Source organism: Oncorhynchus tshawytscha, linkage group LG32 (assembly GCF_018296145.1).
Source record: "Oncorhynchus tshawytscha isolate Ot180627B linkage group LG32, Otsh_v2.0, whole genome shotgun sequence".
Taxonomy (NCBI): domain Eukaryota; kingdom Metazoa; phylum Chordata; class Actinopteri; order Salmoniformes; family Salmonidae; genus Oncorhynchus; species Oncorhynchus tshawytscha.
This window is the reverse complement of record NC_056460.1, coordinates 11345465-11361032: the sequence shown is the minus strand read 5'-3', so window position 1 is coordinate 11361032 and position 15568 is coordinate 11345465. Positions and strand designations below refer to the sequence as shown.

The 15568-nt window shown below is 42.3% G+C and overlaps 1 protein-coding gene across 3 annotated transcripts in view; it reads right to left on the bottom strand.

The window, feature by feature from the left end:
* The window catches only part of LOC112230294 (mitochondrial Rho GTPase 1-A), a 31480-nt gene that overhangs the window by 6174 nt on the left and 9738 nt on the right, over positions 1-15568 (bottom strand). For all 3 annotated transcript variants that reach the window (XM_024396528.2, XM_024396527.2, XM_024396529.2), the window contains exons 2-17: positions 14584-14642; positions 14235-14316; positions 13677-13720; positions 13524-13577; positions 13353-13405; positions 12585-12693; positions 6575-6676; positions 6357-6455; positions 6084-6192; positions 5728-5851; positions 5056-5140; positions 4741-4886; positions 1354-1454; positions 729-859; positions 440-523; positions 178-300 (exon numbers count right to left, since the gene is read on the bottom strand). In XM_024396528.2, coding sequence (XP_024252296.1) covers positions 178-300; positions 440-523; positions 729-859; positions 1354-1454; positions 4741-4886; positions 5056-5140; positions 5728-5851; positions 6084-6192; positions 6357-6455; positions 6575-6676; positions 12585-12693; positions 13353-13405; positions 13524-13577; positions 13677-13720; positions 14235-14316; positions 14584-14642 — 1505 coding nt within the window. The remainder of the gene's footprint in view (positions 1-177; positions 301-439; positions 524-728; positions 860-1353; positions 1455-4740; positions 4887-5055; positions 5141-5727; positions 5852-6083; positions 6193-6356; positions 6456-6574; positions 6677-12584; positions 12694-13352; positions 13406-13523; positions 13578-13676; positions 13721-14234; positions 14317-14583; positions 14643-15568) is intronic.

Sequence of the window (15568 nt, the reverse complement as noted above, 5' to 3'; positions counted from 1 at the left end):
AAGACCATGAAAAGTTCTAACCGCTACAGAGAAGCACATGTTGGTAACATTTGGCAATAAGATGGTTTCCGCTTTAAAAACATGAACTTTAATTCAGTGGTAGATTAGAATAGTATTGGGTAGCCATCTTGAACTACTAAATAGACAAACAGGGTATTGGTTGTGAACGGCACCTACCTTGAAGACTCTGGCGCAGTACTCGAAGGAGTGGGGGTTGCTGGCGTCGTACACCAGACACACAATGTCACAAGCCAGGTCAGTGTCCGAGAGGACGTCAAAGTCCGGGAAGACCTCGTGGAGCTGAGGGAGAGGAAACCAAACGGAAGAACTTAATGAACACACACAGACACACACGTGCACACAATGTTTCGGCTGAAAAGCTGTGGACAAATAAACACCATCTAATTCGATTAAGAGCAAGGCCAAACAGACGACTCACCAGTAGGTATTTCTCCTGACCATACACATATGCTGTGCTGATAGCATAGTAGGACATGTGCTCTTCGCTAACAGTGTTTTGACGCTGAGAGAAAAAAAGTGAGGGGAGGGGAAACTTCAAAACACAAAGAGTTAACCAATACCAAGAGGAATTCCAAAAGGTTTTAAACAGGCAGTAGACTAAAGTATTTGGAGTGGCGTGGAGTTGTTCAAATATTTCTTCCATCCAGGGAAGTTTTCCTTGCCACCGACTTAGTCTTTGAGAGAATGAATTAAATGTTGACACTGACCGTGAGGTTTCTTCCGAGGAAGGCTTGCAGGAAGCCACTTTTGCCACTGCCGCTGTCCCCGAAGACGTTACAGCGGAACACACTGCGCTGGGTCTGCTTCTTCTGCAGGTCAATCTTCTTGTCCCTCGTCACTGTAGAGCGGAGAGGACACACACACACACACTGTTGAGTTTCCACAGCAAATGAACGTATATGAATGAATGCTTTATATGCTGTGGATGTCTTTAGTCCTGTGCAGAATGTGGTTTCAGTACTTGGAACTTCGTCCCCGCTCTCTAGATAGAAGTCAATACAACACGAAGTTGTAACGCACAATGTTTCCAGGTTGGCTGTAGACTAGAGGTCACCGCTAACTTTGGTAGAAGTCATCTTCTATAAGGGTTAACTCAAATACAACAAGGTTCCAGTCGAACAACGTTTACTCGACCGTATTACCACAATACGTGGCTGCGATTGCACTCAGGCCAGGTTCACCTACAACGAGAGTCCTGCGCGGGCGCACTAATAACAGAGTGATAGCACCGTAATATATACTGTCCCACATTCAGGGCCATATCTATAGGTCTCTGCTCATATCTAATCTAGTGGGCGCCTCAGTTGCCATGACAACGGGCTGTTCTCCCACCTGTGATGGCCACTGCCTGGGACTCCTGCTCAGAGATGATGGAGTAACCAAGGTAACCCAGGTACTCCAGGCAGCGCTGGACATCCAGGTAGGTGGTCAACCTGGGCACAGGGAAACACAGAGGAGTGAATGGAAACTGTCATACACTGTAAGAAACACTGTCTTGGGGGTCCATTCAGACTTCAATTGTTTAGATGCACTTTGTGCATTTGACACAGTAGTACATCTCTCGTGTCAAATCAAATCTTATTTCTCACATACACATGGTTAGCAGATGTTAATGCGAGTGTAGCGAAATGCTCGTGCTTCTAGTTCTGACCGTGCAGTAATATCTAACAAGTAATCTAACCTAACAATTTCACATCATCTACCTTATACACACAAGTGTAAAGGAATGAATAAGAATATGTACATAAAAATATAAGAATGAGCGATGGCCGAACGGCATAGGCAAGATGCAGTAGATGGTATAGAGTACAGTATATACATATGCGATGAGTAATGTAGGGTATGTAAACATTCTATAAAGTGTCATTGTTTAAAGTGGCTACATTTATGCATTTAATACATCCATTTATTTATTATTAAAGTGGCTAGAGATGAGTCAGTATGTCAGCGGTGTCATGACGTTGGCCTGGGGGGTAGGTTTATGACAGTCATAAATACCTCTTTCCCCCTTTTTCCTCTCTCTACCCTACTGAGGTTACATTTGCAAACACCTTGGTTAACAGAGATTCGGGGAACATCAGAAGGTGGGGGGGAAATGAACTATATTCTGGTAATCTGACCAATGGAACATATGCGGTCGTACTTAATGAATATGATGTCAGTTCGGTTGTCATCTGAGACATTCTCATCAATGATCAGATGACAAACTCTACAGTGGAAAGTCTACACATCAGAGTTATCGGATTCACATGGAATTGTTGTTCAATTTAAACGTTTGAATATGAAATTATTCGTGATGGGATGAAATGTGATTTTAGCTTCTAAAATGTGAGATTTGTGTTTTCATAAGCTAGGGCTCTGCTCAATCAGTGGCCCGCCCCTGTGAAGGGACGTAGGCTATAAAACTTTTCAAACACGCCCTCATCTCCCTTCCTATATAAGCCCTTGACGACAATATAACCTCCTGTTCCGAGGATGTAGGACGACGGTCCGATGTCAGAATGGTTCAGATAATAACTACAGAACGAAGCCAACATCAGTGTGAGCTTTGGTTGCGAATGGTATGAACTTTGAACTCTTAATCACTACAGAAGTGATACCTCCTAGCTGTTAAGTTAGCAACAGCAGATGCAAACGAGGGTTAGGAAGGTACAGAGTATCCCATCTATCACCCAACGACGCTACTACAACGTATCCAATTGACCACCAGAGACATTCTTCAAAGGACTCGGTTTGGCAACACGGCCTTCCATCTACCACCAACCTACCGAAGCGCAGTTCAGAGTAAATATTCATTGCATTTCTCTTTCCAAATGGCCGGTAATTTAGAATGCATTAGATACTGTATTTATGATAGCACAGCTTCTCCCTGTGTCCCTCAGTCTTCTCGCTCTTTCACTCAAACCCAGCCCTTTTCCTTTGTGTAACAAGCGGTCATTCCTGTTCCGCCGGCTAGGGATGTTTTCCTTTATGACGTAATTTGTAATCAAGTTATGATTTAATTATGTGTATGTGTAATTCTGTATGATTAGTTAGGTATTTAGTAAGTAAATAATTAAACCCAATTTTGTATTGCTGATTCAAGTATTTACAACTTTCAGATGAGACTGAATTAAGATGACGATTAATATTGACTGATATTGATGTAAAATATTACTAGGTCTTTAAGAGTTTATTCGGAAGATAACAGCTCTATAAATATTATTTTGTGGTGCCCAACTCTCTAGTTAATTACCTTTACATGATTAGCTCAATCAGGTAATAGTAATTACGGAGAAATTATTTTATAGAATAGCATGTCATATCACTTAATCCGGCATAGCCAAAGACATGACAGCAGCAACCACTCAATGTTAGTGATGGCTGTTTAACAGTCTGATGGCCTTGAGATAGAAGCTGTTTTTCAGTCTCTTAGTGCCCGCTTTGATGCACCTGTACTGACCTCGCCTTCTGGATGATAGCGGGGTGAACAGGCAGTGGCTCGGGTGGTTGTTGAAAACTTGAAATCGGCCCTAATTAAATCGGCCATTCCGATTAATCGGTCGACCTCTACTTCATAGACTTGAAATCATTGGCCACTTTAACAAACTAGAGTTTTGGCAAGTCGGTTAGGACATCTACTTTGTGCATGACACAAGTCATTTCTCCAACAATTGTTTACAGACAGATTATTTCACTTATAATTCACTGTATTACAATTCCAGTGGGTCAGAAGTTTACATACACTAGGTTGACTGTGCCTTTAAACAGCTTGGAATATTCAAGGAAATGTCATGGCTTTAGAAGCTTCTGATATCCTAATTGACATCATTTGAGTCAATTGGAGATGTACCTGTAGATGTATTCCAAGGCCTACCTTCAAACTCAGTGCCTCTTTGCTTGACATGGGAAAATCAAAAGAAATCAGCAAAGACCTCAAAAAAAAAAATTGTAGACCTCCACAAGTCTGGTTCATTCTTGGGAGTAATTTCCAAATGCCTGAAGGTACCATGTTCATCTGTACAAACAATAGTACGCAAGTATAAACACCATTGGACCACACAGCCGTCATACCGCTCAGGAAGGAGACGCGTTCTGTCTCCTAGAGATGAACGTACTTTGGTGTGAAAAGTGCAAATCAATCCCAGAACAACAGCAAAGGACCTTGCATCTTGCCTGTGCTGCTCGATCATCGCTTATCCATATATTTATATGCATATATTCATGTTAGATTTGTGTGTATTAGGTAGTTGTTGTGGAATTGTTCGATATTACTGCACTGTCAGAACTAGAAGCACAAGCATTTTGCTACACTGGCAATAACATCTGCTAACTATGTGTATGAGACCGATAACATTTGATTTGATTTGTGTGCGTGTCGATCTGTCCGTCTGTGTGTGTTCAGGTGTGTCGGTCTGTCCGTCCGTCCGTGTCTTCAGGTGTGTCCGTCTGTCTGTGTCTTCAGGTGTGTCCGTCTGTCTGTGTCTTCAGGTGTGTCCGTCCATCTGTGTCTTCAGGTGTGTGTGTGTGTCTTCAGGTGTGTGTGTGTCTGTGTGTGTTCTTCAGGTGTGGTGTGTGTGTCAGGTGTGTCGGTCCGTGGTGTGTCCGTCCGTCCGTCCGTCCGTCTGTGTCTTCAGGTGTGTCCGTCTGTCTGTGTTTTCAGGTGTGTCGGTCTGTGCGGGTTAAGGTGTGTGTGTGTGTGTCTGCATCGGTCTGTTTGTGCGTGTGGTGGTAACCTACGTCCACTGGGACAGGTAGCCCTGGTAGGTGATCCAGCCTTCGTCATTGGTGCACACCGTGTTGTTGACGTCGGGACCCCAGGGCATGTAGGGGAACACGTCAAACAGGTCCTTCAGCTCCTCTGGGGACAGGGCACAGTCCCGGTCCTGAAAAAAACACACACCTCACGGGTCATTGGCATCTAGAGCATAAGGACACACACTAGCTTGACCACTCACTCACTGCCAGCAGGGTTCAGAAACAGTTTGACTTTTGTTAGTCTGAAATGTTGGCTCCAAATCCAATGGTATCATTTACCACAGACAAGGTCAATACCTTGTCATGTTTGTCAAAGACACTCTGGAGGAAGAGGTAGGCATTGTGATTCAGCTCAGTGGTGCAGTCTGGAGGTACTTTCAACCTGGAGGTACAGTAGAGGTGGGGAACACACACACGTCAGATGGAGAATCCTGCAGAGATTACGAGATAAATAAGGACACAGATTAAATTATGGCGTCCTCAATGAACGCTCTGCAGGGGGGAGAGATAGAGCGAGAGACTTGTGGGTAACGGAGGTCAGAGCCAGAAGGGGGATGGATGTTAATCCTGACTGTACTGGGGCTTAGTGACCCATCTCAATCTGAAAGAAGGGAGACAGACATCTTTTGTTGTACTGGGTCAAGCCAAAGTGTATTTCTGCATGTTGATAGGTATTTATTATTACTTATTGGAAGTCTGAGGCTCAGATTGTCCCTGAGGAAGACCAAGGCAATAAAAGCATGATGAACTAAGCACACGGAACAGTCAATATCTGTGCCTAAAGGAAGAACAGGTTGTAGTGGATGTGTAGAAACAGGCAGTACACCCTGGAGGAACAGGTTGTAGTGGATGTGTAGAAACAGGCAGTACACCCTGGAGGAACAGGTTGTAGCGGGATGTGTAGAAACAGGCAGTACACCCTGGAGGAACAGGTTGTAGTGGATGTGTAGAAACAGGCAGCACACTCACGTGAGTGGGAACAGGTAGTCCTGGTGGAGTTCCAGGTCGTCATCGTAGCCGAACCTCCTGAGGACCGTCCAGGTGGTCTCATGTCTCCCCCTCTGGATGAAGAGGGTGTGGAGGAACAGGAACCCTGAGGACCACCACCATGGTATAGGTCAACTACAGTGTGTGTGTTCGGAAGGTGGAACACGGGGACATTATTCAAACATACCCCAACATGCTCGAACATGGTGCTTCAGAAAGGTGCGACTAGTTTTATAAGAAATGCAGGACTGAGATGGCAAAGAAACAGAAAAGGACACACATTTGGATCAACAGGAAGTTCATCGTCTTCGCTCCCTCCCTTTGTCAATAGAGCATACCTTTGAGAGTGAGGCCGTTGTCACACACACCATCGATCATATTCTTCCTCACAACGTTCTTCACATCCTCCAGGGCCTGGGATACCAGTGGGGCATTGAAGCATGTCCTCTGCACACACACACACACATCACCAAAGCTGACAAGGAAATCACTGAAATAACTATTTGAACCCCTCACCTGAATGAAAAAAGGGCTAGTGAACTTGTTGGTGCTGTAAAAACGTGCGCTGTGCTTCTGTAGGAGTCAAGAGTCACAGAGAGTTGAATACTCACCTGGAAGAAGTTGAGCTCGTTATCATTGAGAATCCCATCGTTGTCCAGGTCTGACACCTTGAAGATGCGTGTCAGCGCTTTGATGCAAGCAGGCTTCATCTGGGGATCAAGTCCAATCAACAGTGTAATGACACAGGTGGCCGCAATGTAAATGTGAGACTTTATGAACAACTCTTATTTCTGTAGCATTCTGTCAACAGGGCTTCTTCACTCTTTACCTGTTTCTCCTCTGGACAGTATAAAGGGCCAGTGGGGTGCAGGACAGCCTTTTGGGCGTAGTAAAACAACTCAGATATGTTCTTCAGGTTCTTTGCTGAACACTTAAAAAAAATAAAAAAATAAAAACGTTACGGAAATACAGAAAGAAGAACATACAAAATATGGATTTTCATTCATCCTGAAACAATATTTACATTTAACAACAAATCAAAAACAACTACGCAGTTCCTGTGCAGAACTAAAATACCTAAAAAATATACATCTCAGTGGAGAAAGCACTTAAAGCTGGAATCCTTAAAATGGTCAAACGCCACGTCCGTTTGGGATATTACAACAACAAAGAAGTTACTGCAAACAACGACCGCTGCAAGCTGCTGGGCGCAGCTCCCCTCCGTTTGGTCCACAAAAACAATGCTGCTGTTCCCCCTAATGCGGATTCCATCTTTAAAGCTGTGCACAGCAAACTCCCTCCCTCTCGCTCGCTTTCCACTAGATGGGTCAGGAAGGTGAGAGTTGTTTACAGTAGAGTATAGTAGTGTTCAATATCGGTCTCCATGGTGACCTGGCTGGCTGGGGCCTGGGAGGATCTACCAGCCGGGATTGGTCTGAGGGATAAGCCAATACTAATTAGACTGTGAAACATGGAGGAGTTAGCAGCCAAGCTGAACTGTGGACATGGCTCTATGGCTAGCTGGGTGGAGGAGAGCCATGGGGACCAAACTCTAGGCTTGATTGGATCAGTTTGATTGTCAATTCAAGGAAACAGACTTGACAATCAAACGTATCCATAATACACCTCTTGGACAAGGAGCGTGCACACCCACACACACACACGCAACCTGTCTATTAGGCCTAATGGATTTTCCTCAAAAAATGCATGTTGAGCAAGCTATAGAAAATCCATCGGAAATAGCTCCATTAAGAGTCTAGACTGAAACCAATACCAAACTGACCCCATGCGTCACGCTAAGCACATGATTGACCCATGGAATTCCCACCATGAGAAAAATAGCACGGAGTGTGTCTAGATGAAGGTCATACTCATAAATAATGCCCAACATAGGCTATAGAACCTAAGTGCATATACAGTAAACAAGCACCACATATAGTCTTAGTGTATATAGTCTTTGTATGGACTCACTGTCACCCTGCATGATGACAGTAAAAGCTACAGAGATAGAGAATGTCAAGCTGGGACCAGCTTTAAACCCTACAGATTTAGGTTTACAACATGTGCCATTTCTAAGCTCTTACAGCAGCACACTAAAATCTGTATAGCTGAAGAAGGACTGCTAGAATATAAGCACCACCCCTGCTATACATCTTTAATAGATACTGGAACTGTTCAAGCTACTCTTTAAACAGTTGATTAATTTATCGTCAGTGCAGCCCCTGTGCTTCATCTGGAGGTGTATCACTCCTCTGTTAGAGTGATAAGTGCCGTGGAGTGAAGTACTTAAGTAAAAATATTTAAAGTACTACTTAAGTAGTTTTTGGGGTTATTTTTTTTACTACTTTTACTTTACTACATTCCTAAAGAAAATCATATAATTTTCACTCCATACATTTTCCCTGACACCCAAAAGTACTAGTTACATTTTGAATGCTTAGCAGGACAGGAAAATGGTCTAATTCAAGCACTTATCTCTGATCATCTTGACTGCCTCTGATCTGGCGGACTCACTAAACAAACATTCTTTGTTAATAAATGATGCCTGAGTGTTGGAGTGTGCCCCTGCCTATCCGCAAATTAATAAAACAAGAAAAAGGTGCCATCTGGTTTGCTTAATATAAGGAATTAGAAATGATTTATAATTTTACTTTTGATAATTAAGTATATTTAAAACCAAATACTTAGACTTTTACTCAAGTAGTATTTTACTGGGTGACTTTCACTTGAGCCATTTTCTATTAAAGCATCTTTACTTTTACTCAAGTATGACAATTGGGTACTTTTTCCACCTCTGGATAAGTGTGCATAATAAGTACTGTATACCTGATAAGTGTGCATGATAAGTGTACATAAAGTGTAAATGCTGGTAAATCTATATGGGCCGAGTACAGTGGTTGCTACACTAAGAGTTTTGTGATTATGCTGCGGGACTTAAGAGGTCATTTGTGGTTTAGTACAGTATCCTGCATCACTAGTTCATTGCAGGTCACTAGTTCATTAGCAGGACAACAGACTCTTTATAGCTCAGCTACTGTAGGTGTGAAAGTCACACCTTTCCAGTACTCCTCAGCCCACCACAAGCTCCACCCTCCATGGGGAGTTGTATCACAGTTACCATGTATCACAGTTACCATGTATCACAGTTCCCATTCAAAAACGAGCTGTTCATCTAAAAAAAAAAAAAAAAAAAAAAAAAAAATTGTGACCAAAGAGAAAAGACAACATGGACATCGTTTTCATCAATACAGTTTCTTTCTATTGTGCTACCCATTCCAGGGTTAGGACATTAACCACGAGAGGACTTAACAATGAGCAGTGAATGTGTTTTTGCAGAGCATACAACAATGCCGACCACCATCCGTGGAGATCAGTGGACAAAAGGCTGGACAACGGGCCGCACCGAAAAAAACGCATGGTTGCCAAGAAAGAGGTTCGTTTTGCTAGATTTTTAAAAATGTGTACGCAGCATTTGTGTGTTGGAGTCGCGGTACCAATCTGCCAATCTGGATCAGATTCAAACTTTGAAGACCGAGATCGAGTCATTGAAGGGATACCAGCAGAAAGATAATTATTCTCTGAGGGCAGAGATACGGGCAACAGGTGATGCATTGGACCAGAGCAAGGCGGCATTGGCGGAGAGTCAGGCGGAGAATGATGCGTTGAAGAGGGCGAGGAATGAGATGGAGTCACAATCCATGCCAGGCACACCTGTGAGCTCTAGAACTCCACATTTGACAGGCAGAGTCAATATACATGTTCATCATGTCGTCGATTCACCCTGACATTTCCATTCCTCTTCTGACAACAGAATTTGACTAACTGCTCACCCCGGCACAGCAAGTGCCGTCCGGACCGTTATGCTGTTCTGCTTTAGCCAAATAAAGAAATACAGGTGGCTTATATCTTCAAAATGCTTTATTATCCAAATGTAAAAAGCATATACTGTATTTCTTCATCAGCATCTTTACACTTTCGTTCATAAAATAATGATAAAAATACTCTTTCAAAATGCTGATGTTGATTTAGTTTAGGATCCATAACAAATTACTATGGGAATAAATATCACTGAATTCCAAAAATATTGGAACAAAGGTTGTCTAATGAAGGTAAACAAATTGTTGATTACTGGAAAAAACTCTTTCAAACACACACGGTCACGTTGAACAGCGCCATTATGGCTATTAGCAGGACAATAGACTTGCCTAGGAGGATAGGGGGAGAATTCTATCGTCAAATGTATTTCTTAGTTAGGTTGGCTGTATCACAACCGGCCGTTATTGGTTGCATCTTGAGTTTAATCCACCAGAAAAGACAAAACAAATAATACAACAAGAAGTATTATTATGCATCACATCTGACTGTGATTGGGAGTCGGACAATTGGCCCAGCGTTTCTCTCCCTCTAAAAACAGAAATAAATGTTTTTTGGCCTTTACAAATATTATTTTGGCCTTTATTCAGATTACAATCACTCACTTTCGTGACCCACTCATTCATGGCTTTGGATCAAAATAAATAAGTACCAACACTCTTTCTGATAGTCTTTAATAAATAAATGTTTTGGTTATCCTGACTTGGACACCATGTACAGTATTATAATTGCCCATTATGGGCTGTTAGCAGAACAATATACCTTTACCAACACCTCTCCGTGTTGGTGGAGCAGCTGTCTAAGACACTGCATCGCAGAGCAAAATGCGTTACCCATGAGGCAATTTTGGCTTTAATTTAGAATCCTCCAATCCTCGATATAAAAGTATTAGCGGAGAGTCACGTCATATTTTTCCGATATACTGTAGGTCTACCGTAGGTGACATTAGTCTCACTAGTGTTGAGTAATGTGCTGTTAAAAGTGGTGTAGGTCTTATTTATTTAAAGAGCATATTGAAGTTAGAAGCAATAGGATTTGAAGCAATAGCCTACAACTATTTTAACACCATTTCGTGCTGCTCTGAAACAAGCATGGGGACTGATCTTAATAAATCAATAAGATTTTATTTTCACTGAATCTCCGTTTGGGTATTGGTTAGACTACAATTACACAATTAGGATGTAGAAATGTTATGCTCTTAGTGTAACCTTTATTTAACTAGGCAAGTCAATGAAGAAGAAATTCTTATTTACATGAACAGCCTACTCCTTCCTCCCCGTCGGAGAATTGAACCCCGGGTCTCCCAAGTGCCTGCACGACACGGGAATCTTTAGCTAAATAGCCCAGTACTGTGCCTACTCCCGACAGTCACGTTGTACAGCGCCATATTTTCCGCACCATCTTAGCGGAAACCCAGAGGGTTTTTCGTTTTTCTTGGAATAGAAACACCGTAATATCAAATTAATTAAGCAACATTTCTTAAGATCAGTCCCATATACTAAGTTCTTACAAAAACAGGTTTGAAGTTCTCTAGTACTGCCACTATTGAAGGCTATCAAATATTTCTTAAAGATGCCCTCTGGTGGTCAAACTAGCACTAACTAGCATTAATGGTGACAGTGGATGACACTTACAGTGGGGAGAACAAGTATTTGATACACTGCCGATTTTGCAGGTTTCCCTACTTGCAAAGCATGTAGAGGTCTGTAATTTTTACATTTTACATTTCAACTGTGAGAGACGGAATCTAAAACAAAAATCCAGAAAATCCCATTGTATGATTTTTAAGTAATTAATTAGCATTTTATTGCATGACATAAGTATTTGATACATCAGACCTTCTCCAGATCCTTCAGGTTTCGGGGCTGTCGCTGGGCAATACGGACTTTCAGCTCCCTCTAAAGATGTTCTATTGGGTTCAGGTCTGGAGACTGGCTAGGCCACTCCAGGACCTTGAGATGCTTCTTACAGAGCCACTCCTTAGTTGCCCTGGCTGTGTGTTTCGGGTCATTGTCATGCTGGAAGACCCAGCCACGACCCATCTTCAATGCTCTTACTGAGGGAAGGAGGTTGTTGGCCAAGATCTCGCGATACATGGCCCCATCCATCCTCCCCTCAATACGGTGCAGTCGTCCTGTCCCCTTTGCAGAAAAGCATCCCCAAAGAATGATGTTTCCACCTCCATGCTTCACGGTTGGGATGGTATTCTTGGGTTGAACTCATCCTTCTTCTTCCTCCAAACACGGCGAGTGGAGTTTAGACCAAAAAGCTCTATTATTGTCTCATCAGACCACATGACCTTCTCCCATTCCTCCTCTGGATCATCCAGATGGTCATTGGCAAACTTCAATGTCCCTAATGTCCTTACACAGCTCCCTGGTCTTGGCCATTGTGGAGAGGTTGGAGTCTGTTTGATTGAGTGTGTGGACAGGTGTCTTTTATACAGGTAACGAGTTCAAACAGGTGCAGTTAATACAGGTAATGAGTAGACAACAGGAGGGCTTCTTAAAGAAAAACTAACAGATCTGTGAGAGCCGGAATTCTTACTGGTTGGTAGGTGATCAAATACTTATGTCATGCAATAAAAAACAAATTAATTACTTAAAAATCATACAATGTGATTTTCTGGATTTTTGTTTTAGATTCCGTCTCTCACAGTTGAAGTGTACCTATGATAAAAAATTACAGACCTCTACATGCTTTGTAAGTAGGAAAACCTGCAAAATCAGCAGTGTATCAAATACTTGTTCTCCCCACTGTAAATAACGTGCCATAGAATTCTGTGGCACCATGCAAGCAGTGCTGCAGTACGCTGCAACCTTTAAAGGACGAACCACTGGAGGTCAGTGGCTTTTACCCAGCAGTCTTTATGCAATATCTGGCGACGCATCACTACTCTGGGTAGTGAAGTCACGGTGCTACAACACAGTGGGTGACTCAGTACAGAAGCCCTCTGGCAGTCTCACCTCCACACATGTCTCTATCTCAGTGTACTGGTTCATGACAGGCAGGATGGTCTCCATGCTGCTGTGTTCCACCAGGTCAGACTTGTTCCCGACCAGGATGACAGGAACCCTATAGGGGGAGGGGAGGACAGAGAGAAAGGTTGTAAATGGTTGATTGGATTGCTTTTAAATAGAGTTATTTACTAGGTCTTAAATCTGTACATTCAGGGTTGTTTTCCCAATCCAGACATCAAATCATGCAATTGTAGTATGTGAGAGTTCAGTATTCTGGTGAAGTCTCCCTCGGAAAATACATACTTCTGATCTCAATTGCACTTCCTAGAAATAATATTATCAAGTGGTGGGTCTGCATGCATGAAGCTAGGCTCATCATGACTTGTACTTCTAGACTGCTGTTCTACTGAGAAAATGTGTCAATTTACTGAAATGACTCGTTGTGAAAAGCGTGGACTTGTGTCTATGACACGTGACCATCTCTTTCAAAACTTTAGAAAAACATCCATGTATTTAGGAGAAAACACATTCATGTAACTGCATGTAGAGTGCCTTTTACAGTGCCTTTTACAGTGACCCAGCTGGGTGAACCCTGGTAGTGGTTGAATATTGCAACACACCACATTGGATACCACTACTACACTGCAACCCCCATACTCTTCATGTTATAGGTCATTAAGACGATAGCGTAACCATTGCAAAGCTCATGCAGGAACTGGGCTACATACGAACCACCCATAAGAACCACAACTAAACCTAGACTGTATCCCTCACCTGCTGTCCTTGTCTGTATTGTCATTTATAAGTGGAATCCAATGGCTGGTCACCTAAAGGAAAACAAGATGGTGAAGATACAACATTACAAAAAAGCAAACATGAGTGTGAACTGGCTGATATCATAACATAATGTGCATACAGTACTTCAAGTACTATGGCTAAACTCACCTTCTCAATGGACTTCTTGTTGTTGACGGCGTACACTATGCAAATCACATTGGCCTGTAAAGGGAGCGACAACCATTACAATCTGGACTCGGCAGTAGTCTCAAATCTCGACACACATCTTTCTACAATACTGAACATTGATTCTAATATTACCTTCGATATCTCTGAAGACAACTGCTCATCTGTTTGTTCCGCCTCTGTGCGAGTTAAAGCATGCAGTTAGTGATTTACAGGACAGTATTATTGTAGTAGTTCGGTGTACATGGCTTGAATGTACAATAACATGCTTACACCCATGGTTTGCATAGTACAACAGAGATAAGGTACACATTATACGTGGCTCACAGATCACTGCACCTGTACATAGCTCATCTATAATTAGCCCAAACAACTACTTCTTCCCCTACTGTATTTATTTTGCTACTTTGCACACTCATCTGTCAAATCTACCATTCCAGTGTTTTAATTGCTATTTTGTATTTACTTCGCCACCATCGCCTTTACCTCATTTGCTCACATTGTATATTGACTTATTTTTCTACTGTATGTTTGTTTTACTCCATGTGTAACTGTGTTGTTGTATGTGTCGAACTGCTTTGCTTTATCTTGGCCAGGTCGCAGTTGTAAATGAGAACATGTTCTCAACTTGCCTACCTGGTTAAATAAAAGGTGAAATTAAAAAATATATAGCTACACTGTTAGTTACAGTACCTGAGTAGTCTACTATGTGTGTAGGAACTCTCTCTGGGGTGACGTCTGCCGGTATGGTGATCTCTTCAGCCCGGTAGGGCACCTGTTACAAGGAACCAACCAAGGATGACCATCATAAAAAGACACCAATGGGATACTCCATGCGTACATTCTACATAGGTAATGCATGTATAACTGTTTATTAGTACTACTGCTGATCATCAAGACGTGCATCTCCCACGGGAGTTATCCATCTACCCGATACAACTCAAAGCACTCTGTTTGAGAAAAGTGCTTCCTAGGCTGAATAGACATTCTTACTAAATCTATTTACTAAACACAGAGGTTCCAGGAAGCTTCTTTTACGTACCACCTGTGGGAACTCCTCGCTGACCAGGGACATGATCAGGGAAGTCTTCCCCACCTTGGCTGTCAGGGGGGGGAGACAAAGAGGAAGTCATATAGGCTGTGTGTCCCGCCTGGCAATGAGACTCTTTTCAATTCTAGATTTGGCAGAGGGAGAGGCAATTTGCTCAGCCTCACTTTATATTGCATTATTATCGTGTGCATGTAAAGTAACTGTTTTAGAGTTGCAGCCTGTCATGCATTTGTTTCTCTGCACACTTCAAACAGCATACACAGCATGAAAAGATAGGCTTGCCTTGTACAAATTGGCAGTCTGTCTCTGTGCTTCACACACACACACACACACACACACACACACACGGTGAGATAGAACATTTCACTGCAGCAGCATCGCTATCCCTGGTCTCCTACACCAAGTTGCCTCTCAAATCTAAGACATGAGCATTGGGAATGGGCCAGAGAGAGCTACTTGACAGCTTACTAAATCCCGATAGGGCTTTGCGTTAGAAGGGAAGGGAATTGAATTTGGCAAATGTGAAAGATAGAGCCATGGGTCCCTGTATAAACAATTGGAGTGCATTTGGAAAGTATTCAGACCCCTTGACTTTTTCCACATTTTGTTACGTTACAACCTTATTCTAAAATTGATTAAATCGTTTTTTCCCCCTCATCAATCTACACATAATACCCCATAATAACAAAGCAAAAACAGGCTTTTAGAAAAGTTTGCAAATGTATTAAAGATAAACTGAAATATCACAGTTGAAGTCAGAAGTTTACATACACGTAGGTTAAAACCTGTTTTTCAACCACTCCACAAATTTCTTGTCATCAAACTATAGTTTTGGAAGGTCGGTTAGGACATCTACTTTGTGCATAACACAAGTAACTTTTCCAACAATTGTTTACAGACAGATTATTTTACTTAAAATTCACTGTATCACAATTCCAGTGAGTGAGAAGTTTACATACAATACGTTGACTGGAAA